Source organism: Anomaloglossus baeobatrachus, chromosome 5, assembly GCF_048569485.1.
Source record: "Anomaloglossus baeobatrachus isolate aAnoBae1 chromosome 5, aAnoBae1.hap1, whole genome shotgun sequence".
In the NCBI taxonomy this organism is placed as follows: domain Eukaryota; kingdom Metazoa; phylum Chordata; class Amphibia; order Anura; family Aromobatidae; genus Anomaloglossus; species Anomaloglossus baeobatrachus.
Genome location: NC_134357.1, coordinates 549,611,660 through 549,638,421, shown reverse-complemented (window position 1 = coordinate 549,638,421; position 26,762 = coordinate 549,611,660). Strand labels below are relative to the sequence as shown.

At 47.7% G+C, this 26,762-nt stretch overlaps 1 protein-coding gene across 3 annotated transcripts in view; it reads right to left on the bottom strand.

The window, feature by feature from the left end:
* LOC142312230 (uncharacterized) overlaps window positions 1–26,762 on the bottom strand; it is a 102,224-nt gene that overhangs the window by 73,343 nt on the left and 2,119 nt on the right. Inside the window, exons 2-10 of one of the 3 annotated variants that reach the window (XM_075351141.1) lie at window positions 18,615–18,757; window positions 18,306–18,485; window positions 17,827–17,950; window positions 17,646–17,743; window positions 10,670–10,819; window positions 10,361–10,540; window positions 10,155–10,278; window positions 9,974–10,071; window positions 1,980–2,070 (exon numbers count right to left, since the gene is read on the bottom strand). In XM_075351141.1, coding sequence (XP_075207256.1) covers window positions 1,980–2,070; window positions 9,974–10,071; window positions 10,155–10,278; window positions 10,361–10,540; window positions 10,670–10,819; window positions 17,646–17,743; window positions 17,827–17,950; window positions 18,306–18,485; window positions 18,615–18,683 — 1,114 coding nt within the window. In that variant the 5' untranslated portion in view covers window positions 18,684–18,757. The remainder of the gene's footprint in view (window positions 1–1,979; window positions 2,071–9,973; window positions 10,072–10,154; window positions 10,279–10,360; window positions 10,541–10,669; window positions 10,820–17,645; window positions 17,744–17,826; window positions 17,951–18,305; window positions 18,486–18,614; window positions 18,758–26,762) is intronic. The other 2 variants (XM_075351140.1, XM_075351139.1) reach the window with 2 other exon arrangements.

The following is a 26,762-nucleotide window of genomic DNA, read 5'->3' as shown; positions in this document are numbered from 1 at the left end:
ATTCAGGTCTGGGGACTGGGATGGCCATTCCAGAACATTGTAATTGTTTCTCTGCATGAATGCCTGAGTAGATTTGGAGCGGTGTTTTGGATCATTTTCTTGCTGAAATATCCATCCCATGCGTAACTTCAACTTGTCACTGATTCTTGCACATTATTGTCAAGAATCTGCTGAAACTGAGTTGAATCCATACGACCCTCAACTTTAACAAGATTCCCGGTGCCGGCATTGGCCACACAACCCCAAAGCATGATGGAACCTCCACCAAATTGTACTGTGGGTAGCAAGTGCTTTTCTTGGAATGCCGTGTTTTTTTGCCTCCATGCATAACGCCTTTTTGTATGAGCAAACAACTCAATCTTTGTTTCATCAGTCCACAGGACCTTCGTCCAAAATGTAACTGGCTTGTCCAAATGTGCTTTTGCATACCTCAGGCGACTCTGTTTGTGGCGTGCTTGCAGAAACGGCTTCTTTCGCATCACTCTCTCATACAGCTTTTCCTTGTGCAAAGTGTGCTGTATTGTTGACCGATGCACAGTGACACCATCTGCAGCAAGATGATGCTGCAGGTCTTTGGAGGTGGTCTGTGGATTGTCCTTGACTGTTCTCACCATTCTTCTTCTCTGCCTTTCTGATATTTTTCTTGGCCTGCCACTTCTGAGCTTAACAAGAACTGTACCTGTGTTCTTCCATTTCCTTACTATGTTCCTCACAGTGGAAACTGACAGTTTAAATCTCTGAGACAACTTTTTGTATCCTTCCCCTGAACAACTATGTTGAATAATATTTGTTTTCAGATCATTTGAGAGTTGTTTTGAGGAGCCCATGATGCCACTCTTCATAGTAGATTCAAATAGGAGAACTACTTGCAAGTCGCCACCTTAAATACCTTTTCTCATGATTGGATACACCTGCCTATGAAGTTCAAAGCTCAATGAGGTTACAAAACCAATTTAGTGCTTCAGTAAATCAGTAAAAAGTAGTTAGGAGTGTTCAAAACAAGAAATTGATAAGGGTGCCAATACTTATGCACCTGTCAAATTTAGTTTAAATGCAGATTGCACATTTTCTGTTAGTACAATAAACCTCATTTCAATTCAGAAATATTACTGAGTCCATCATTTATTAGATATATGAAACTGAAATAGCTGTTGCAAAAACCCAAATTGTTATAAAGAAAAAAGGTTAACATTAATAGGGGTGCCCAAACTTTAACATATGACTGTATGCTATGAAGAGAGCAATTTTCTAAAATCCAGGAGCCTTAAAGTGATTTGTTACCCAAAAAATAGGTTTTGTAGATTTAACTGAACATATAAACACTTGTTGCTAAACTTATAAGCCCTTTATCACCCCTCCCCCCATCCCAAAAAAATATAATAAAAAATAAGGTTAAAAAAATAAAAGGGGATGCTGGAAAAATTCAGCCAACCTAAAGTAGGAATATGCTAAATGTTATTTATTATCTATTTTGTGTGGCATCATTATTGTTTTAATAAAACATTTTAGTGTTTGAAAATTTATTACAACCTCAAATTCCCAGAAATATAAAGTACAATGTGTCACAGAAAAAAATATCCCAGAATTATTGGAAACAGAAGCATCCAAAGTTATCACCACATAAAATGACACGTGTCAGATATGTTAATAGGGCCTGATTAGGAACAGAAAACCGGCTGCGGGGAGTGATTAAATCAGAGGATTTTTGGCACTAACTACTATAGTCAAAATCTGTGACTATAGACAATAATAAATCTACTGAAATGATCAAACTCATCAGTCTTCATCATTAAACAAAACTTCTAACTCCAACAGAAGGACCTCCAATGCCCAAAGTAATGGGGACAGTTTTAGTGGTTTAGTGGTAGAATGACGTACACTTGAGTGTGATATGGCCGAACTACACCACCGATAAAGCAGCCACAGCCGGTGACTGAGAAGAATCTGTGACTTCTCTGCATTTAATGGTCACTACTCACCTGGGCGGTTATATGTAGGAATTTCCTCTTTACACCGCTCATCACCCCTCACATATGTCTCTGTAGTTTTAATATGGGGCAGATCTTCACCCTGAAACAAATATTGTAAAAGTCACAGACAGATGGAGAAGTCCCATCTATGATCAGCTCTAATCCTGCCATCTCCACCGTTCTCATTACACAAGTATAACACATATAATACTGGAGGATAAAACAAGACTGACCACAAGACCTTCACAGCCGTCTACACATAGGGAGTTATATTGAAAACTTAACATAATCCTCCGCTACTTACTTTACGCATTAATATTTAGCGACTTATCCAAGAACTGAATTATAATGTAATTGTAGATGTTTAGATGCTTGTCATCTTTCCTTTTTAAAGGGCTTTCCCTCTCCTTCCTGCAGTTTACCTCTTCCCTAATAAAGATTTCCTTCCCTACCTTTCTCTTTCCCTTCCTCTCCTCCCTTGTGTTTCAGATTCCTATGTGTTAAATGTTTTTGTACAATATAAGTAAGGTTATGGCAAGCTTTTAATTGTTATTTATGGTATTGTACTGTATTGTATTGTATACGAGGGGCGATCTAAAAGTAATGATAATCAGTTATTTCTATTGCACACAGAAATTAAAGAAGGGAATTTTGTTACCGTAAATTCCTTTTCTTCTAGCTCTTATTGGGAGACCCAGACGATTGGGGGTATAGCTACTGCCTCCGGAGGCCACACAAAGCACTACACCAAAAAGTGCAAGGCCCCTCCCCTTCTGGCTATACCCCCCCGTGGTATCACGGGTTCTCCAGTTTTAGTGCCAAAGCAAGAAGGAGGAAAGCCAATAACTGGTTTAAACAAATTAACTCCGAGTAACATCGGAGAACTGAAAAACCGTTCAACATGAACAACATGTGTACCCGCAAACAACAAAAAAATCCCGAAGGACAACAGGGCGGGTGCTGGGTCTCCCAATAAGAGCTAGAAGAAAAGGAATTTACGGTAAGTAACAAAATTCCCTTCTTCTTCAGCGCTCTATTGGGAGACCCAGACGATTGGGACGTCCAAAAGCTGTCCCTGGGTGGGTAAAGAAATACCTCATGTTAGAGCTGCAAAACAGCCCTCCCCTACGGGGGTGTCACTGCCGCCTGCAGGACTCTACCTAAGCTGGCATCCGCCGAAGCATAGGTATGCACCTGATAATGCTTGGTGAAAGTGTGCAGACTCGACCAGGTAGCTGCCTGGCACACTTGTTGAGCCGAAGCCTGGTGTCGTAATGCCCAGGACGCACCCACGGCTCTGGTTGAGTGGGCTTTTAGCCCTGAAGGAACCGGAAGCCCCGCAGAACGGTAGGCCTCTAGAATTGGTTCTTTGATCCATCGAGCCAGGGTGGCTTTAGAAGCCTGCAACCCCTTGCGCGGACCAGCGACAAGGACAAAAAGTGCATCGGAACGGCGCATGGGCGCCGTGCGGGAAATGTAGATTCTGAGTGCTCTCACCAGATCCAGCAAACGTAAGTCCTTTTCATACCGGTGAACCGGATGAGGACAAAAGGAAGGCAAGGATATATCCTGATTAAGATGAAACGAGGAGACGACCTTAGGGAGAAACTCCGGAATGGGGCGCAGCACTACCTTGTCCTGGTGGAACACCAGGAAGGGCGCCTTGGATGACAGAGCTGCCAGCTCCGACACTCGCCGAAGCGATGTGATCGCAACAAGAAACGCCACTTTCTGTGACAGGCGAGAAAAGGAAACTTCCTTCAGAGGCTCGAAAGGCGGCTTCTGGAGAGCAACTAGTACCCTGTTCAGATCCCATGGATCTAACGGCCGCCTGTACGGGGGCACAATATGACAGACCCCCTGCAGGAACGTGCGCACCTTAGGAAGACGTGCTAGACGCTTCTGAAAAAACACGGATAGTGCCGATACTTGCCCTTTAAGGGAGCTGAGCGACAAGCCCTTTTCTAACCCCGATTGCAGGAAAGAAAGAAAAGTGGGCAATGCAAATGGCCAGGGAGACACTCCCTGAGCGGAACACCAGGATAAGAAAATCTTCCACGTTCTGTGGTAGATCTTAGCAGAAGTCGACTTTCTAGCCTGTCTCATTGTGGCTACAACTCCTTGGGATAATCCTGCAGACGCTAGGATCCAGGACTCAATGGCCACACAGTCAGGTTCAGGGCCGCAGAATTCTGATGGAAAAACGGCCCTTGGGACAGTAAGTCTGGTCGGTCTGGAAGTGACCACGGTCGGCCGACCGTGAGATGCCACAGATCCGGATACCACGATCTCCTCGGCCAGTCTGGGGCGACGAGTATGACGCGGCTGCAATCGGATCTGATCTTGCGTAAGACTCTGGGCAAGAGTGCCAGAGGCGGGAATACGTATGGGAGCCGGAACTGCGACCAATCTTGTACTAAGGCGTCTGCCGCCAGAGCTCTTTGATCGCGCGACCTCGCCATAAATGCCGGGACCTTGTTGTTGTGCCGGGACGCCATTAGGTCGACGTCCGGCACTCCCCAGCGGCGACAGATTTCCTGAAACGCGTCCGGGTGAAGGGACCATTCCCCTGCGTCCATGCCCTGGCGACTGAGGAAGTCTGCTTCCCAGTTTTCGACGCCTGGGATGTGAACCGCGGATATGGTGGATGCTGTGTCTTCCACCCACATTAGAATGCGCCGGACTTCTTGGAAGGCTTGCCGACTGCGCGTCCCTCCTTGGTGGTTGATGTATGCCACCGCTGTGGAGTTGTCCGACTGGATTCGGATCTGCTTTCCTTCCAGCCACTGTTGGAAGGCTAGTAGGGCAAGATACACTGCCCTGATTTCCAGAACATTGATCTGAAGGGTGGACTCCTGCGGAGTCCACGTTCCCTGAGTCCTGTGGTGGAGAAAAACTGCTCCCCACCCTGACAGACTCGCATCTGTCGTGACCACTGCCCAGGATGGGGGCAGGAAGGATCTTCCCTGAGACAATGAGGTGGGAAGGAGCCACCATTGTAGAGAGTCCTTGGCCGTCTGGGAAAGGGAGACTTTCCTGTCTAGTGACGTTGACTTTCCGCCGTCCCATTGGCGGAGAATGTCCCATTGAAGTGGGCGCAGATGAAACTGCGCAAAGGGAACTGCTTCCATGGCTGCCACCATCTTCCCTAGGAAGTGCATGAGGCGCCGCAAGGGGTGCGACTGACCCTGAAGGAGAGATTGCACCCCTGTTTGTAGTGATCGCTGTTTGTTCAGCGGAAGCTTCACTATCGCTGCTAGAGTATGGAACTCCATGCCAAGATACGTGAGTGATTGGGTCGGTGACAGGATTGACTTTGGAAAGTCGATGATCCATCCGAAAGACTGTAGAGTCTCCAGCGTAGCATTCAGGCTGAGTTGGCATGCCTCTTGAGAGGGTGCCTTGACCAGTAGATCGTCTAGGTAAGGGATCACCGAGTGTCCCTGAGAGTGCAAGACTGCTACCACTGCCGCCATGACCTTGGTGAAGACCCGTGGGGCTGTCGCCAGACCGAATGGCAGAGCTACGAACTGAAGATGGTCGTCTCCTATCACAAAACGTAGAAAACGTTGATGTTCTGTAGCAATTGGCACGTGGAGATAAGCATCTTTGATGTCTATTGAGGCAAGGAAGTCTCCTCGAGACATTGAGGCAATGACAGATCGTAGGGTTTCCATCCGGAACCGCCTGGCGTGCACATGTTTGTTGAGCAGTTTTAGGTCCAGAACAGGACGGAATGAGCCGTCCTTTTTTGGAACCACAAAGAGATTGGAGTAAAACCCTCGACCCTGTTCCTGAGGAGGGACAGGGATCACTACTCCTTCCGCTCTTAGGGAGTCCACCGCCTGCCGCAGAGCATCTGCTCGGTCTGGATGTGGGGAGGTTCTGAAGAATCGGGCTGGAGGACGAGAACTGAACTCGATTCTGTACCCGCGAGACAAAATGTCTGTCACCCACCGGTCCTTGACCTGTGACAGCCAAATGTCGCAAAAGCGGGAGAGCCTGCCCCCGACCGGAGATTCGGCGGGAGGGGGCTGGAAGTCATGAGGTAGCCGCTTTGGAAGCGGTTCCTCCATTTGCTTTCTTGGGGCGTGCGTGAGCCCGCCAGGAATCTGAGTTTCTTTGCGTCCTCTGAGACCCTTTGGACGAGGTAAATGGTGTCTTGCCCGAACCTCGAAAGGACTGAAACCTCTGCTGCCACTTTTTCTGCTGAGGTTTGCTTGTTCTGGGCTGGGGTAAAGAAGAGTCTTTACCCTTGGACTGCTTAATGATGTCAGCCAATGGCTCGCCAAACAGTCTATCTCTAGATAAAGGCAAGCTGGTTAAACATTTTTTGGAACCAGCATCTGCCTTCCAGTCCTTTAACCACAAGGCTCTGCGCAAAACTACCGAATTGGCGGACGCCATTGAGGTGCGGCTGGTAGATTCTAGGACCGCATTGATAGCGTAAGACGCAAACGCAGACATCTGCGAGGTAAGGGACGCCACTTGTGGCACTGCTGGATGTATGATAGCATCCACTTTTGCTAAACCAGCTGAAATAGCCTGGAGAGCCCATACGGCTGCGAATGCCGGAGCAAACGACGCGCCGATAGCTTCATAGACAGATTTTAACCAAAGGTCCATCTGTCTGTCATTGGCATCTTTAAGTGAAGCGCCATCCTCCACTGCAACTATGGATCTAGCTGCAAGTTTGGAAATCGGGGGGTCTACCTTTGGACACTGGGTCCAGCGCTTGACCACATCAGGGGGGAAAGGATAACGTGTATCCCTAGAACGTTTAGAGAAACGTCTTTCTGGGTGAGCGTCGTGTTTCTGGATTGATTCTCTGAAGTCAGAGTGATCCAACAAAGCACTCAATTTACGCTTGGGATAGAGGAAACGAAACTTCTCCTGCTCTGCAGCTGCCTCTTCTGCTGAAGGGGCTGGGGGAGAAATATCTAACAGCCTATTGATGGCTGAGATGAGGTCGTTTACCATGGCGTCCCCATCAGGGGTATCCAGGTTGAGAGGGGTTCCAGGAGTGGATTCCTGATCACTCTCTTCAGACACCTCACAGGGAGACTGATTGCGCTGAGACCCTGAGCAGTGTGATGACGTTGAGGGTCTTTCCCAGCGAGCTCGCTTAGGGTGGCTGGGGCTATCATCTGAGTCATAATCCTCAGCTTGTGAAGCCGGGGACCCCCTTGTAGTCTGGATTGGATCCAGCTGAGGGGGGCCAGAGGACAGAGACCTCGCCGAGTCCAAAGACTGAGCCCCAGACATGGATTGCAAAGTTTCAAGGATTTTTGTCATAGTCACAGACATTCTATCAGCAAAAACTGCAAAGTCTGTCCCTGGCGCCGGGGCAGAACTTACAAGCGTCTCAGCCTGGGTCACTACCTCTCCGGACTCCGGCTGGCGAAGCAGCACCGGATCGGAGCATTGCACACAATGGGGGTCATCGGAGCCTGCTGGTAGAGCAGCCCCACATGCCGCACACGCAGTGTACACAGCCCTAGCCTTGGCAGCCTTGCGTTTTGTGGATGACATGTTGCTGCTTCCTCAGAGCGATCTGGGTATCCAGCCAGGAAGCGACCTCACAGTGCAAGAAATAAATATATCTATATATCTGGTAGACAGTACACCAATACACAGTGAGGCACTAGAGGGGCCAGCACTGAAATGCCGCTTACCGCCCGCTTAAGAGCGGGTGTGTGGTCGCCAAAAAGCCCCCCCAGTCCAGGTCTCCCAGAGCCTGCGTCCTTCCTCCAGCCAGACTGCATGTAATGGCTGCCGGCGTCCTAGGAGAGGGAGGAGGACGGGCCCTGGGCGTTCCTGACTAAGAGCGGGAAGCCTGCTTCCCTCTGTGCCTAGAGAGAGGGCTGGAGCATGTAAATCAGGCTCCAGCCCTCGTCGCTGCTGCGAAACAGCGTCTCTCCCCTACCCTGATTGACAGGGTGGGGGCGGGAACGAAGCGGAGCTAGGCCGCAAAAAGCCGGGGACTAAAGTTATAAACGCCGCCGCCGTAAAAGCGCGGTCGGCGTGTCCCCGGCGCACCACAAGTCACAGCAGCGCCGCCCGGTCCAGTGGGGGTCGGCGCTGCGTTCCCACAACACAAAGTCCCCCAGTAAACTGTAGGAACACTAACTCCAACGTTACGGTCCCCGGCGCACTACAACACCCAGCCAGCCCGGAGTGTGTCTGTGCCTGCCGGGGACACAGAGTACCTGTATGATGCAGGGCCTTGTCCCTGATTGTACTCCTGCTCCATATCCATCAGGTTCAACTGGGTCTGTGGATGGAGCCCGGCGTCAGAGCTTAGAGGCCGGCAGGATCCCACTTCCACAGAGCCCTACAAGGGGATGTGGAAGGAAAGCAGCATGTGGGGCTCCAGCCTCTGTACCAGCAATAGGTACCTCAACCGTACAACACCATCCACGGGTGAGACGGGAGCATGCTGGGGGCCCTATATGGGCCCTCTTTTCTTCCATCCGAAATAGTCAGCAGCTACTGCTGACTAAAATCTGTGGAGCTATGTATGGATGTCTGACCTCCTTCGCACAAAGCTTGAAAACTGGAGAACCCGTGATACCACGGGGGGGTATAGCCAGAAGGGGAGGGGCCTTGCACTTTTTGGTGTAGTGCTTTGTGTGGCCTCCGGAGGCAGTAGCTATACCCCCAATCGTCTGGGTCTCCCAATAGAGCGCTGAAGAAATAAAATGTTTTCTTCTCTCTTAGCTACCCACTAGTCCAGGAAAAAATATCACTTAAATAGGCCACGATTCCCGGGAGCTACATTCATTTGAATATGAACTGCCGAGGAGTGAACATCAAAATGGAAAAAAACGAGCTCAGAGCTGTCATCAAATACCTCTGCTTGAAAAAAATGACTACCAAAGACATACACAGCGACTTGGTGGAAACATTGGGGGACTCTTCTTCTCCATATTCCACAGTTGCACGCTGGGCCAAGGAATTTAAGCTGGGAAGAACATCGACGGAAGATGAACATCGTGAAGGACGCCCATCCATGTCCCTCAATGAAGAAAACGTGAAAAAAGTTGAAGTTGTATTGGCAGATCGAAGAGTGACTATCAGGCATGTAGCTGAGGTCACAGGGATCTCATATGGCAGTATTCAAAGAATCCTTGCAAAAGAAATGCATATGAGAAAGGTCTCCACGCGTTGGGTGCCAAAAATGTTAACCGACGAGCAAAAGAAGAAACGAGTTCACAGTTCAATAGCAAATCTCGAAAAGTTCCAAGCAGACAAGGAGAATTTTTTGTCACGTTTTTTGACCATGGACGAGACCTGAATCCACCACTTTGATCCCAAAACTAAACAACAATCGATGACATGGAAACGAGCCGACGAACCGACGCCGAAGAAATTAAAAGTGTCAAGCTCAGCAGGGAAGGTTATGGCGTCCGTTTTTTGGGACGCTGAAGGAATTATTATGGTGGACTATTTGGAGAAGGGAGCCACTATTACGGGCTCCTACTACGCAGAACAAATAAGAAGATTGCGGGAGGCTATCAAGGAGAAAAGGCGCCACAAACTGCGGGCTGGAGTGCTGTTTCACCAAGATAACGCGCCGGCTCACAAAGCTGCAGTTGCCATGGCAACCATTCAAGAAGCGGGCTTTGAACTGGTGGAACACCCCCCCTATTCGCCAGATCTAGCCCCCAGTAACTTATGTCTCTTTCCTCGCCTCAAGGAACACCTCCAGGGCAAGAAATTTGACGACAATAGCGACGTGATAACCGTAGTTGGGGATTTTTTTGAGGGTCAAGATCAAGAATTTTTTTTTGAAGGGAATTCTAAAAAAGAGATGGACTAAAGTTTAGACTTGTTAGGAGACTATGTAGAAAAATAATTTTTTTTTTAATATATTCATTGTGTTTATTATTGATTATCATTACTTTTGGATCGCCCCTCGTATACCCTTATGTTCAAATTATCCAATAAAAATATTTTAAACACATCATATGGAGATTTCATGGCACCTTCTCTCCATCTACCTGATAATCCTGAGGAACATTGGGATCTTCTTGTTTACAGTCCTGTGGGAGAAGAGGACGGGGACATCTCTCTGGTGTTGTCCTCTTACTGGATAGAACTAGAGGAGACACATACAGGGACTGAATTCAATCCTTACATACAGATAATTATAGGCCGTGTGTATTTAGTCCTGTCTATTACCTGGTGATGTGGGGGGCTGGGGAACCTCCATCATGACGTCCTTGTACAGATCTTTGTGTCCTTCTAAATACTCCCACTCCTCCATGGAGAAATAAACCGAGACATCCTGACACCTTATAGGAACCTGACACATACAATGATACCGTCATCCCCCGATCCCTTCATAGCGTTACTGTATAATGTCCCAGCATTCCCAGCAGTGTCACCTCTCCAGTCAGCAGCTCAATCATCTTGTAGGTGAGTTCTAGGATCTTCTGCTCATTGATGTCCTCATGTATCGAGGGGTGAGGTGGAGACCCCGTGATTGGGCTCAGGGGTCTTCCCCATCTCTCAGACACAGGGGCCTGACAGCGCTCACTAGAGGTCTTCTTCACTACTGTGTAATCCTGGTTATGGAGAGACACATTAATAAATCTCACTACGGACATTTCCAGAGTCCTCACCTCTCCAGTTCTGTCCATCTGTTATTCCCATAGATAAGAATGATGTAATGTGATGTCATCAAAATCTCTCACCTCTCCAGTAAGCCGGAAGAGGATCTCTAGGGTGAGGTGTAACATCCTCTCCGCCATCTTGTCCCTGTCCATATCCATCCTTGATAAGTCAAACAGGAGAATTCTCTTATATAGACGATCTCCACTGAAAGGATCCGATATTGTAGGGACCTGAATGGAAAGAAGATGAGCTGATGTAAACCGATGCTCAGGCACTTTGCATACCTTGGTGAATTATCATTATCACACCAAATGCAGAGACTCAAAAGCTGTCCGTGAAACTCTTTAGATCAGAGGTCAGCAATTAACTTTCCCAAGGGGCCACATGAGAGGCCCTGACTGTGGTGGAGGGCCAAATTTTAATCTGTTTATTATTATTTTACATTTTTATCACATAATATTAAGCAGAATGAAGTATATTGAACAGCAGCAGCAGCTCCTTTTAATAGATGGTATGATAGGATTTATTGTAATATGTATTCTGTAGAAGCTAAACAAAACCATATAATTTACTGTTTTTAAAAGCCCCTCCCATACAGTTTGTTCCCACAACCCAACCACCCCACACACAGTATGGTGTCCCCTCACACAGCCCCTCATAAAGTATTATAGCCCCCCCCACAGAATTGTGATGTCCCCACAGCCCTTCACAGAGCATGAGGTTTCCACAGCAACTCACACAGTTTAATAACCTCACAGTCAACTATGATGTCCCCACAGCCTCTCACTCAGTATTATGGCCCCCCACACAAGTAAGATGTCCCAACATAGACGTATGGTGACCCAACAGCCCCTCACATAGTATTATGTCCATTCACACAGTATAAACTCTCCACAGCCTCTGACACGAGTATGATGTCCCCACAGTCCTTGACACAGTAAAGGTGACTCACAGTAGCTCACACAATACTATATCTCCTCTTAGAATTCGAACAACAAAATCCGTGATAGAATACTTAAATAAGTAGTAAAAAATACAAAAAGTAGAAAAACCTCAGGGAAACCTGTGTGGTTACCCATGGGGTGTTTGCAAAATCACAATGATAATTAAAGAACCGGTACTGCTATGCATAAGACATGTACAATAAGTAGAAATTACATACCAAAACCAAAGTAACAGACTGCTAAGTGCAGGATTAAAGTGCCAGCAGTGCAAAAAGGTCTTGAGTCCCCCCAGAAAGGGTAACGTGTGTTTTGTGTCAACCAGCACGCTTCATCAGTCCAGAAGTGGGGGGAATGCTAAATCCTCCATTAGAGGACCTTTTGAATCTACCATGTGACGCAACACATAGTTCCTGTTACTCAATCATTGGTGATGTCTACGGCGCACTCGAGGCTGGGGCGGGCCCCTGTGGTCGCGCGCATGGTGTCAGGCACAGTGCGCATGAGCGGGGGCCGAGGATGCATCACTAAAGGCCGCTTTACACGCTACGACATCCGGCCGCATTAGCGATGTCGTTGCGTGTGACACCTATGTGCGATTTTGAATCGTCGCAAAAATGTTCAAAATCGCTAATCGGTGACATGGGGGTCCATTTCCAATTATCGTTGCTGCTGCAGGTACGATGTTGTTCGTCGTTCCTGCGGCAGCACACATCGCTGTGTGTGACACCGCAGGAGCGAAGAACCTCACCTTACCTGCGGCTGCCGGCAATGAGGAAGTAAGGAGGTGGGCGGGATATAACGTCCCACTCATCTCCACCCCTCCGCTTCTATTGGGCTGCCGCTTAGTGACGTCGCTGTGGCTTGCCGGTCACGGCGACGTCGCTAGGCAGGTAAGTAGTGTGACGGGTCAGCGCGATTTTGTGCGCCACGGGCAGCGACTTGCCTGTGACGCACAAACGATGGGGGTGGGTACGCACGCTAGCGATCTCGCTAGCGAGATCGCAGCGCGTAAAGCGGCCTTTAGGCTATTTATTTACCAACTGTGACATTATACAACTATATAGTTTTCTGTGTCAGCAGTCTGTTGTCTCTGTCACTTTCTATACCTGCTATATATATATATATATATATATATATAATTGTGATCTTATTGTTTTTTGTACTAAATAAACATTTGTAATTTGTGTTGCATTATACACCACTTGTTTTTCTCCGGTTCTTTAGTCTCCTCATACAAGTATGATGTCCCCACAGTCCCTCACACATTGTAATGGTCGACACACGACTAGGAAGTCCCCACAACCCCACGCAAGTATTGTGGTCTGACAAACAAGTATTTTATCCCTTCTCACCCCATCCTCTATCTATAGACTCTATACGGTGTGCCCTAAAGCTCTGCACAGCAGGAGCGATCTTGTGATGTCATTGTGCCCGTTGAGACTCAGTCGTACAGGCTGACCGATGGAACAGTGAGCCATCGGTTTTCTGTTCCATCATTGTACACCCCAGTGTCTATGTGCTGAGGATCTCGATACAGGTGAAATTAAGACAAAGGGCAGGAGACGGCCATGTGGTGTGGGACCCAACTATATCAAGCTTTATAGTTGTCAGCGAACCGCAGCAGAAAAGCCAAAGAGCCGCATGTGGTCATCAGTCTCCACAGGAACAGCTAAAAGGGTGCATGTGGTCTGTGGGCAGCATCGGAACCACCAAAGGGCTGCATGTGGATTGCGGGCTGCACTTTTCTTAAATGCTGCAGAGAATAGCAACTTGCTAGTCTATGTGGTTATTAGCATTGGTATCTCACTATACAATCACGTGGTGACAAATGTCGGGGGGGGTGTCCACAAAAAGTGCTATTATCGTGGAAAAGTAGTAAAACAAAAAAAAAATCCTATAAATAAAGTATTTGGTATTGCAATAAGTACATGCAAGATGCAAAAATGATGTAAATGCTCTCTTTTTTCCAGGTTTTCCTGTGTATGGGGGAGTCAAGGGCATGGCTAGAACATCCGAGTGACTTAAAAGAGGTCCTCTGTGGTATGATCAGTCCATGTCCCTGTACAGTCAGCCACATCCATTACACCAAAGGTGGGGAACCTTTTTTTAACTGGGGCCATTTAGAAATTTCTACCATGATTCGGGGGCTGCACAAAATTATCAACTCGAAAATTACCCTGCTATGTCTGGTCAAACAATTAACTCCCCTACTGTGGCGGCTGGAGCTGCTTCTTTTTGGTTCAGTTGTGATGGTCAGTGATATTGATCATGTTGCGTTTCCTGCTTTTCCAGGTCTGTGTCGGCCGGGAGTGCTGTACATACATCACATAGGAGACGCATGGACTACTGTATATACAGTACATCCCATAGGAGGTGCTGGGGGCATATACATCACAGGAGTCGCTGGGGGCATACAAATCACAGGAGACACTGGGGCAAATACATCACAGAGGAAGGCTGGGAGGAATATACATCACTGGGGAGACTGAGGGCATAGACATCACAGGAGACATTGACGGCATATACATCACAAGAGAAGTTGGGGCGCACAGACAGCCGCCTTAGGGGGCACAGACAACCATAGGGACACTGGGGGGGGCACAGACCGAAATGGGAATGCCGGTGGGGGGCACAAACATCCATTGGGACGGTGGGGGGGGCACAGACAGCCATGGGGACGCTTTGGGGGGGGGGGCACAGACAGCCCTGAGGATGCAGGGGGAGCACACACAGCCCTGGGGATGCAGGGGGAGCACAGACAGCCCTGGGGATGCAGGGGGAGCACAGACAGCCCTGGGGATGCAGGGGGAGCACAGACAGCCCTGGGGATGCAGGGGGAGCACAGACAGCCCTGGGGATGCAGGGGGAGCACAGACAGCCCTGGGGATGCAGGGGGAGCACAGACAGCCCTGGGGATGCAGGGGGAGCACAGACAGCCCTGGGGATGCAGGGGGAGCACAGACAGCCCTGGGGATGCAGGGGGAGCACAGACAGCCCTGGGGATGCAGGGGGAGCACAGACAGCCCTGGGGATGCAGGGGGAGCACAGACAGCCCTGGGGATGAAGAGGGAGCATAGACAGCCCTGGGGATGCAGAGGGAGCATAGACAGCCCTGGGGATGCAGAGGGAGCACAGACAGCCCTGGGGATGCAGAGGGAGCACAGACAGCCCTGGGGATGCAGAGGGAGCACAGACAGCCCTGGGGATGCAGGGGGAGCACAGACAGCCCTGGGGATGCAGGGGGAGCACAGACAGCCCTGGGGATGCAGGGGGAGCACAGACAGCCCTGGGGATGCAGGGGGAGCACAGACAACCCTGGGGATGCAGGGGAAGCACAGACAGCCCTGGGGATGCAGGGGGAGCACAGACTATTTATTAAAATGTACTTTGTGAGAGAACCCTTTAAACACATAAGGTCCATGGCTATACCCCACCCTCTTTGGCTTGGAACAACCAAAAGATGATTTAGAGACCTGGCACATGTCAACACCAGGCCTGCTAACCAAAAAGAGATTCAAGCAGGTATCAGGAGGTTTGCAGGGCTCTAGTCTGAAGGCCACATACTAGAAATAAGACTTTTGATCCTGAGAATCTTTATGATCATCTCTAACATATCATAGATTATAAACTTATTTCAATGAATGTTATATACTCTACTTTTCTTGTGATAATTATGATGATTTCGTTGGATGGGCTTTTTTTTTTACATTGAGTAATGGAAGCCACTAAATGGCATCTTTAGGAGGCAACCGTTTAACGTGTGTATCCTAATGTATGCACTAAACAGAGACTATCTAGCCTTAAAAGGTTATTCCACCCCTCCACTCCCCCCGCCAAAAAAAAAAAAAATGAAATTATCTCCTATCCATAGGATAGAAACTAACTTATTAATACCTCAGGGTCTGACTGCTAGAAACCGTAGTTATTCCAAGAATGGGGGCTCTGCAGCTCCATCCTAAATGGAGTGAGTGTACTTTTTCTGCCTCCATTTTCTTAATTGTCTATGAGACTAGCAGAAATAACTGAGAGCAGTACTCAGCGGTCTCAAAGACAATGAATTAACAGAGGTAGAACATGGGCACTTCACAGCCATCCATGACATGGCTATAAAGCCCCATTCTCAGGGTTCCCTGTTCTCGAACTCAGTGGGGGTCCTATGTTATAGAACATTCAGCAAGTTATTAGTAGTGATGAGTGAGCACTACCATGCTCTGGTGCACAGTACTCATAACTAGTGATGAGTGAGCGCTACCATGATTGGGTGCTTAATACTCGTAACTAGTGATGAGCGAGCACTACCATGCTCGGGTGCTCGGTACTCAGAACTAGTGATGAGCGAGTACTACCATGCTCAGGTGCTCGGTACTCGTAACTAGTGATGAGTGAGAACTACCATGCTCGGGTGCTCGGTACTCGTAACTAGTGATGAGTGAGAACTACCATGCTCGGGTGCTCGGTACTCGTAACTAGTGATGAGTCAGCATTACCATGCTTAGGTGCTCTGTACTCGTAACTAGTGAGGAGCTGGCACTACCATGCTCAGGAGCTCGTAACTAGTGATGAGTGAACTACTATGCTCGGGTGCTGGGTACTCGTAACTAGTGATGAGTGAGCACTACCATGCTCGGGTGCTGGGTACTCATAACTAGTGATGAGTGAGCACTACCATGCTCGGGTGCTGGGTACTCGTAACTAGTGATGAGCGCGCACTACCATGCTTGGGTGCTCAGTACTCGTACCTAGTGATGAGTGAGAACTACTATGCTCGGGTGCTCGGTACTCGTAACTAGTGATGAGTGAACTACTATGCTCGGGTGCTGGGTACTCGTAACTAGTGATGAGTAAGCACTACCATTCTCTGATGCTCGGTACTCGTAACTAGTGATGAGTGAGCACTACCATGCTCGGGTGCTCGGTATTCGTAACTAGTGATCAGCGAGCACTACCATGCTCAGGTGCTCGGTACTCATAACTAGTGATGAGCGCGCACTACCATGCTCGGGTGCTCGGTACTCGTAACTAGTGATGAGTGAGAACTACCATGCTTGGGTGCTTGGTACTCGTAACTAGTGATGAGCGAGCACTACCATGCTCGGGTGCTGGGTACTCGTAACTAGTGATGAGTGAGCATTACCATGCTTAGGTGCTCTGTACTCGTAACTAGTGATGAGCTGGCACTACCATGCTCTGGAGCTCGGTACTCGTAACTAGTGATGAGTGAACTACTATGCTCGGGTGCTGGGTACTCGTAACTAGTGATGAGTGAGCATTACCATGCTTGGGTGCTCAGTACTCGTAACTAGTGATGAGTGAGAACTTCTATGCTCGGGTGCTCGGTACTCGTAACTAGTGATGAGTGAGCATTACCATGCTCGGGTGCTCAGTACTCGTAACTAGTGATGAGTGAGCATTACCATGCTTGGGTGCTCAGTACTCGTAACTAGTGATGAGTGAGCATTACCATGCTCGGGTGCTCAGTACTCGTAACTAGTGATGAGTGAGCATTACCATGCTTGGGTGCTCAGTACTCGTAACTTGTGATGAGTGAGCATTACCATGCTCAGGTGCTCTGTATTTGTAACTAGTGATGAGCGAGCACTACCATGCTCAGGTGCTCGGTACTCGTAACTAGTGACGAATGAGCACTGCCATGCTCGGGTGCTTAATACTCGTAACTAGTGATGAGCGAGCACTGGGGGTAACAAGAGAGTAATTAGTTGTTGTTGGACCAAAACAAAAAAAATAAATTCTAAAAACCTCCGCCCCCGAATTGTTTTGTTCATGGCTGGCTGCATGTTGGCAGGGACCAGAACTGCCCAATTAGTGACTTCAAGGTCCCAAACTAAGCTTTATCTAAGTCTGGATGAGCCCACCGAACTGAACTTCCACAGGGTTCGCTCATCTCTAATAAATTATGGTTCTTAAACAAAAAAAAATGTGGACAAAAAAAGCAAAAAAAGGGAAATTTGCTGTGCAGGTGAGGGGTTAAAGGGCCAGGCTTATTCTCATACTCTTTACAATTACTGTATTATACATACAACATTACTGAACAAGACCTTCACAGCCGTCTACACATCATAGGGAGATTTCATGGCACCTTCTCTCCATCTACCTGATGATCCTGAGGAACATCGGGATCTTCTTGTTTACAGTCCTGTGGGAGAAGAGGACGGGGACATCTCTCTGGTGTTGTCCTCTTACTGGGTAGAACTGTAGGAGACACATACAGGGACTGAATTCATTCCTTACATACAGATAATTATAGGCCGTGTGTATTTAGTCCTGTCTATTACCTGGTGATGTGAGGGGCTGGGGATCCTCCATCATGACGTCCTTGTACAGATCTTTGTGACCTTCTAAATACTCCCACTCCTCCATGGAGAAATAGACGGTGACATCCTTAAATCTTATAGTAACCTGACACACAAAATGATAGTTTAGAGATATTTGTCAGCTCACCAAACCAGACACCTTCACTTGAAAGTCCCATCCTGATCAGATGATAGCAGTCCAAAAAATACAAAAAAGTGGCTCCAGCTGGAAGGCTTTGAGAAAGAACGCAGTTGCGTCCAAAACGCGTTGCCGGCTTCCCCACCCGGCCATGTTTTGTACCAATTTTTATAGATGGAAATGAAAATAAAGTGAACGTTTTAACTCACCTTTCTCTGGAGCCAGTTTGTTTTTGTATTTTCTGCACATACAATGATACCGTCACCCCCCGATCCCTTCATAGAATTACTGTATAATATCCCAGCATTCCCAGCAGTGTCACCTCTCCAGTCAGCAGCTCAATCATCTTGTAGGTGAGTTCTAGGATCTTCTGGTCATTGCTGTCCTCATGTATCGGGGGGTGAGGTGGAGGCCCCGTGATTGGGCTCAGGGGTCTTCCCCATCCCTCAGACACAGGGTCCTGACAGCGCTCACTAGAGGTCTTCTTCACTACTGTGTAATCCTGGTTATGAAGAGACACAGTAATAAATCTCACTCCAGACATTTCCAGAGTCCTCACCTCCCCAGTTCTATCCATCTGTTATTCCCATAGATAAGAATGATGTACTGTAATATCATCAGAATCTCTCACCTCTCCAGTAAGCCGGAAGAGGAGGAGGTGTAATATCATCTCCGCCATCTTGTCCCTGTCCATAGCCATCCTTCACGGGGCAATCAGGAGAATTCTCTTTTATATAGAAGATCTCCACTGAGAGGATCCGATATTGTAGGGACCTGAATGGGGAGAAGATGACTATGTAACATCACAAAGAATCTGGTGTAATAATACAATTACTGGAGTTTAGGGAAAACGTATCAAAACAAAACAAGAATCAGTTCAGAATGCTTGTACCTTTAATGTTGGCCATAATCTGTACAAATCCATGGAAAATAAAACTGAAATAATTTTGAGCAAGAATATCAACATAACAAACTTAAATGATGTAGCTGCATAAAAAAAATTAGCCCAGGAGGCAGTAAAGAGGCCAACAGCAACATTAAAGGAGCTGCAGGAATTTATGGCAAGTACTTCCTGTGTACTACATGTGACAACAATCTCGTATATCCTTCAAACGTCTATCCCGTGGGATAGGCTGGCAAAATGGATGTCTAATCTTACAAAGAAAACCATCCAAGCTCAGCTATGTTTTGCCCCAACTTCATCAAGTCTGCCAAAAGCCTGTGGAAAAATGTGTTATGTCTGTTGAGACCAAATTGGAACTTTTTACAGTCACAATTCCAACAGGTATGTTTGATGCAAAGCCAACATTACACATCACAAAGAGAACACCATACCCGCAATGAAGCATGGTGGAGGCAGTCTTATGCTATAGGGTAGTTTTTTCAGTTGATTTTGCAACAAAATCTTTAGGCTTTGCTGTAAAACTGAAGATGAAGACGAATCTCACATTTTAGTACGATAACAACCCTAAGCAACCTCCAAATCAACAAAAGAATGACTTAACAAATAGAACAAATTAAAGCTATGGAATGATCCAACAAGAAATCTGTTTGTGTTCTGTAGAAAGCGCTGTACACAAGAAACGCCACTGCAATCTGACAGATGTGGAGCAACTGCAAGGAAAATTCAAGATGTGCCATGGTCATAGACTCATACACTGAATGCTGCCGGAAATTTAAAGGGGAATTCAACAAACTATTACTCTATGGTTGTCTATGTGACGGGGTGTACAACAGAGCAAAGGATGGACGAGGCCGAGGGACGATCCAACAGGTTTATTAACAGGAATGCAAGAACAGCACACGATAAGTCCACGTAAAACAGATTCAGGGGCCCTTCCCGACAATCCTCGGACCGGATTACAAAGCAATCGTCCTTACAGTAGTCCAAAGAGTTCCACACAATCCCACGGGCCGCCACACAGGCCTAGCTCCGTCCGTGTCCACAGCCACACAGGCTGGAGCTCCTGCTCCCTTCAAGTTTCAGCTCACTCTGCCTGAATCTCCCAGGTAAGCAGAGTTTACACTAGTTGGACTCTAGGCCCACCTCCCCCTACTCCCAGGGATGGAAGTGCCTCAAGAGGATATAACCTTGCATTTTAGGGGGGTGATTACCTACAACAATAGAAATGTACACAGAAGTAGTTCAAATAAGACAATGAACCCAGCTTGAAATAGGAATCTGTACAGCATATACAGTGAGAGGGTAAATTACATCTTCACAATCCCTCCCCCTCCCAACTTGTGTACGTACTAGGGACCTCTACAGGTCACTGGTTAAGTACACACAGGCAGAGCGTTACTTACATGTGGCTTCATGCAGCCACGAATTGGCATCGTAGCTCTCCCACATCATTGCCCAGGAGAACAGCTGCAGGCAGACCACCCATCACCCCAACCACACATCGCCTGACCCCAAAACCAAAGCTCAGATCCACAGTGGCTGTGGGAATAGTCCTCCATTGTCCACCAGCCAGTTCAATGACAATCCCAGGTCCTCTATGGATTGCCTCAGGCCGAACCACTCGGGGATCAGCCAGTGTGAGGAAAGCACCCGAGTCACAAAATCCAACAAGTCTCTGTCCATCCAGCACAACCTCCTGCAAGTGCTTACCTCGATGAGCAGAAGTCGTCATAACTGCAGGTCGCACCCCGTAAACTCCTGGTGGTGCAACATGGGCTGAGTCACTAGGCCAGTCCTCACATAGCGGTGCCACATCTTCCTCCATGGCGCTGGGCTGTAAATAATTAACAATCCGATTGGGCGCAGGATCAGTCCTCATTTGAACAGCTGGGCAGGAGACTTGCCGATGCCCTGGCTGTCCACATTGATAGCATCTGAGCTGGGTCTCCCTCCATCCAAGGCGTCCTCTTGGGTAAGGGGTAGGGGAACTTGGAGGCCGGCTCCCACCTGAAGGTGCTGTAGGGGTTTGAGGATGATTCCTCCATGGCCTGGCTGGGCATGAGGCCTGCAAATGCCCGGGATGCCTACAAACATAACACCTGCGCTCTGTTACTTCCTCTCCCCGGCGTATTCCAGAAAGTGCAGTAGAAGCAACTGGAGGCACATTAACACGGGTATCAACATGTGGTGGCTTAGAGGAACGGGGAACAATGGGGACAGAATAACTGGGGGCATCCGGTGTTGTGGAGCTGTTAGGCGTCTCTCCATCCTCCAACAGAACCCTCCACTGAGGCTTGATGGTGAGCACCTCATCAGCTAGAGCAGCAGCTTCCTCCACTGTCGCTGGTTTTCTCTCACGCACCCATTCCCGGATCTCAGCGGGGCACTTGAAGTAAAACTGCTCTTTTAGGAGGACCTGGAGGACGGTCTCCAAGGTTAAGGCCTCCTCTGCCTCCAACCAACGATGCCACAGATGTTTGAGTTTGTGGGCATACATCTTGAAGGACACTTCCTCATCACATGCTAGAGTACGGAACTGAGTCCTGTAAGTGTCTGGCGTTACAGCATAATGTTCTAGAATAGTCTGTTTAATATCCGCATACTCACAGTTCCACCGAGGGTCCATAGCTCTATAGGCTGCAGCAGCTCCACCCTCTAAGAGCCCAACCAGATGCCGGACGCGCTCCCTTTCTGGGACTTCCATTAATCGACACTGATGCTCAAAGTCCTGGAAGAAGCCCTCAATGTCACCAGCAGCCTCATTAAACTGCTTGAAGTCTTTGCGGGACACTCTGGGAAGTTCCCTCATGATGGGTGCTGGGGTTACAGTCTGTCTGGAACCTCTCGCGGCTTCCACAGCGAGCTGCTTATCCAGCAATGCCATCTCCTCCATCCTGCGCTCCTTCTCTTCAGCTCCACGCATGGCCTCCCTCTTATCTTCTATGGTGGCCTCATCTCCAAGCAGTGCCATCTTTTCCTTGTACCACACAACCCATTGACTTTTTTGGGTATTCACCTCCGGCTCCCGTCTTTGCTCCCCTTGCTGTGGAAATTGTTCCTCGGTGCCATCTTGCAGGCAAGCGTGTTCCAATGCCTCAATTAGTTGCTCCTTAGAGAGTCCTTTGTAGCCGACACCTAATTCACGGGCTTTTGTTTGTAGACTCGCCACAGTCCAGTTCCTGTATCCTGAGGTTCTGGTTTCAGACGTCGATTGGCTGTTGTCCTCCATTTCTTCTGCTCTGATCCCGCCGCTGCCAACCAGTTTGTGACGGGGTGTACAACAGAGCAAAGGATGGACGAGGCCGAGGGACGATCCAACAGGTTTATTAACAGGAATGCAAGAACAGCACACGATAAGTCCACGTAAAACAGATTCGGGGGCCCTTCCCGACAATCCTCGGACCGGATTACAAAGCAATCGTCCTTACAGTAGTCCAAAGAGTTCCACACAATCCCACGGGCCGCCACACAGGCCTAGCTCCGTCCGTGTCCACAGCCACACAGGCTGGAGCTCCTGCTCCCTTCAAGTTTCAGCTCACTCTGCCTGAATCTCCCAGGTAAGCAGAGTTTACACTAGTTGGACTCTAGGCCCACCTCCCCCTACTCCCAGGGATGGAAGTGCCTCAAGAGGATATAACCTTGCATTTTAGGGGGGTGATTACCTACAACAATAGAAATGTACACAGAAGTAGTTCAAATAAGACAATGAACCCAGCTTGAAATAGGAATCTGTACAGCATATACAGTGAGAGGGTAAATTACATCTTCACAGTCTATATTTATGCAACCACATTATCTTAGTTCTTAATTTTTGGTTTTCCACATGAAAAGATTTCAGTTTGTTTCTGCCACATCCCCACCAGAGTCCGCTCCTGCGACTTCTGCAGCAATCACCAGGCGACGCCGTTTTCCCGCCATGGATAGTGCTGGTGATGGAAGAGGAGTCAGTGCCAGTGACTCTGCTGAAGGCAGGCTCCACTCATCCACTAAGCTGGGTTTCCCTGGGATTTGCAGTACCACTGGCTGACTGTAGGTGGCGTGTCTTTCAGCTGAAGTTACCATCATTCAGCCTCAGCTAATGGGAAGACACCACACCCTTTTAATTCCCCCTCCTGTCTGCTGGCCACTGCCAGAGATAGTTCTGTTTTCCTGTTACCTGGCTCCATCTCTGTTTTGCTTAGTGACCCCCTGTGTTTGGACTTCTGCTTGTTTTCTGACTACCCTTCTGCCCGCCGTTTCGGTACCTCGCCGCCAGTCCCAGATTTGACCTCTGCTTGGTTTCCTGATTACGTCCTTGCCTGCCTGATTCTGTCCCTGTTCTGCAATTCCCGGTTTGACCCTGCCTGACTACTACTCTTATCGGACTGGAGCCTTCCACAGGTAGTGATCACCAGGGCCCTGTGTTATTCCAAATCCCTGTATAGGGGTTAAAGGGTTTCAGGGTTCTAGGGGTCCTGCTTAGTGAGTGGCTTCCCTCTAGCCTGTCCATTACAGCCCGTCTGAGTCTGTGGTTCCAGGCAGGCGTTAGTTTCTCAATGGATTTGTTATGTGCGATAGAAAAGGTTTAAAAAGTTCTAAAATGATTATTCTTGGTATGCATTTTTTTACAAGACAAAAATCTGGTATTTTAACAAAGGTGTGAAGACTTTTTACATCCATGCAAGTCACAGGGTTAGCTTGGTCATGTCTATGGTCCTCTAATTGCTCTAAGCTATTGGTGTCATGTTTTTCTTTCCACCACCTGTTGTTGCCTGCTTATGTTAGCTCAACCTCATGCAGGGGTAGAAGTACAGGATCCCAGAGAACAATATTTGGTAACAACGAATTTAGCTCATCCTAAATTATAATTTAAGATTAACAAGCTAATACCTCCAAAATGAAATGTGCAAGAAAGTCATAGACTTCAGCCTCATAAGCTGCAAAATGGTCTTTTGGGCGATCCAAGGGGGGACGGGGGGGTCAAAGGACCCATACACTAAGGATCTGCTCAAAAAGGAGAGCTTAAAACATACTCCTTACCACTGTAAAGATTATATTAGGAGTTAAAAAATTATCAGATATAGATGTATATGCCAGGTGCAGATGAGAGATTTCAATTGATTGCTTTACTAAGCTTGGACCTGAATCTATGTACTGATGACAGTTCTGAAGGTGTGTGCATATACTGATGATGATTCTGGTGCTGTGTTCATATAAAGATGATGTTTCTGGTGCTGTATTCATATACTGATGATTATTTTTATCCATATTCATGTACTGGATGGTTCTGGTGCCATATTCAAGTTCTGATGCAGTATTCATATAAAGATAAAGGTAATGATGCTGTATTCATATACTGATGATGGTTCTGGTGCTATATTCATGTACTTACAGTGGTTCATATACGTTAGATAGCTATCAGCAGAACAATTGTTCAACTGGCAGCTATCTTGCCCAACTACAAAGGAGCTGCTATATTCTCTATGAGAGAGCCACTGACATACATCTCTGGTGATGGATTTTCTGTTAAAGAACAAAAAGATCTGCAGTTCAAAGTTGGACATGCTGGATCCCTATTGCCCCAACATCATCTGTCAGATGAACTCATACATATTAGATTGATATCGACTGGTTTGGCTGACGCTAATTCATGAAAGGGGGCATTACCAGTGTTAGACATGTAATGACTGACAGTCTGACCTCTTGATCTACATGTCTCACATTGGTAACCGGCATCGTTCGCTTCGAGCAGCAGGAGAATAACGATGAAGTGACTGGTCTGACAGGTTATATTTAAGATAACCTCTGGAGGTAGATTCTCAGGGTGTTCTATCTCTGGCGCATAAATCTTAACAGCTCATTTACAAATTAGGAAAACGATGGAATTTTCTCAAAAAAGACATCAGATTACAGATATTCAAGATATTGTTTTATTTAATGGAGGGTTGACCCTACTGGCAGATTCCCTTTAAGGTACACTGAGCGAGATAGAGCCTCCTCCATTTTTTTTGGCCACACTGATCACTGAATGTAAGCAATGAAGAAACTGAGTTAAAGCCCCGTTACACGCAGTGATATCTCTAGCGATATCGCTAGCGAGCGTACCCGCCCCCGTTGTTTGTGTGTCATGGGCAAATCGCTGCCCGTGGCGCACAATATCGTTAGGAGCCGTCACAGGGACTTACCTGCCTAGCGACGTCGCTGTTGCCAGAGAACCGCCTCCTTTCTAAGGGGGCGGTTCATGCGGCGTCACAGCGGTGTCACTAAGCGGCCGCCCAATAGAAGCGGAATGTGTGCTGCCTCGAGAACGACGAACAACCTGCGTCCTCAACAATCAACCATTTTTGGAAAATGAACGACGTGTCAACGATGGACGATATGGTGAGTATTTTCCATCTTTAACGGCCGCTCGTTGGTGTCACACGCAACGACGTCGCTAACTATGCCGGATGTGCATCACGAAATCCGTGACCCTGGCGATATATCGTTAGATACGTCACTGCGTGTGACGGGGCCTTTATGTAACAAATTTTGATTGAAATCAGTTTCGTTATCAGTTTTTATTGATTATCTCAGAAGTTGTAAAAGTTGTAGCTGCAAAAAAATACCCGACTTGAACAGCAATGTAGAAATACAGAATATGACATCAAAATACATTGAAAATAATGTGCCATAATGTACTTCATTAATAATAGTAGAAAACCTTAATTTTTTTGTTCTGAAGAACAAAGGGATTTTTATGTTTATTGTGTACAGCTCCTTGCCTAGGTTTCCGACCACTCTGCAGTCTCAGCCTGGCTAGGAGTGAGCTGTTTGAGCAGGCTCTATGCTTTACAGCCTGCACATTACACTCTTAAAATAGTGGGATTTCTGTATCCTGCCAGCTTCATTCCCTGTGAGCTGTTCATATACTGAAGAGGAAAAGGTGCCACTGCTAATAGCCTGGGAAACCCCACAGATTGGGTGAGCAGCGTGATAACGTGAACTATCAATAGTCAGGAGTTGCCCAACACCTTCTAATCAGTAAGTTGGGGGCAGGGAGCCTTCCACGTTTGAAGACACGAATTTGAGAAAACCCCTTTAACAATGTAGAAAAAGTAGAAATAAAGTAAAAGGCACAAGATAAGAAGAAAATGTAGAAGAGGGGAGGATAGCAAGGGGATGGTGATTGTGGACTCAGAAATCCAAAAGCTACAGCCGGTGGGGGATGGCGGTACTGTAGAAACATTACACTGTGTGGGGGGGATGGCAGTACTGTGGGAACATTATACTGTGTGTGGGGATGGCGGTACTGTAAAAATATTACACTATGTGTGGGGGGATGGCAGTACTGTGGGAACATTATACTGTGTGGGGGGGGATGGCAGTACTACAGAAACATTACACTGTGTGTGTGGGGGATGGCAGTACTGTGGTTACATTATACTGTGTGTGGGGGGATGGTGGTACTGTGGGATCATCATACTGTGTGGGGAGAATGGCAGAACTGTGGGAACATTATACTGTGTGTGGGGGGATGGCAGTACTGTAGGCACATTATACTGTGTGTGGAGGATGGCAGTACTGTAGGAACATTATACTGTGTGTGGGGGATGGTGGTACTGTGGGAACATTATACTGTGTGTGGGGGGGTTGGTGGTACTGTGGGAACATTATACTGTGTGGAGGATGGTGGTACTGTGGGAACATTATACTGTGTGTGGGGGGTAGCAGTACTGTGGGAACATTATACTGTGTGGGGCGGTGGTACTATGGGAACATTATACTGTGTTTGGAGGGATGGCGGTACTGTGGGAACATTATACTCTGTGTGGAGGGATGGCAGTACTGTGGAAACATTATACTGTGTGTGGGGGGATGGCGGTACTGCAGAAACATTACACTGTGTGTGGGGGG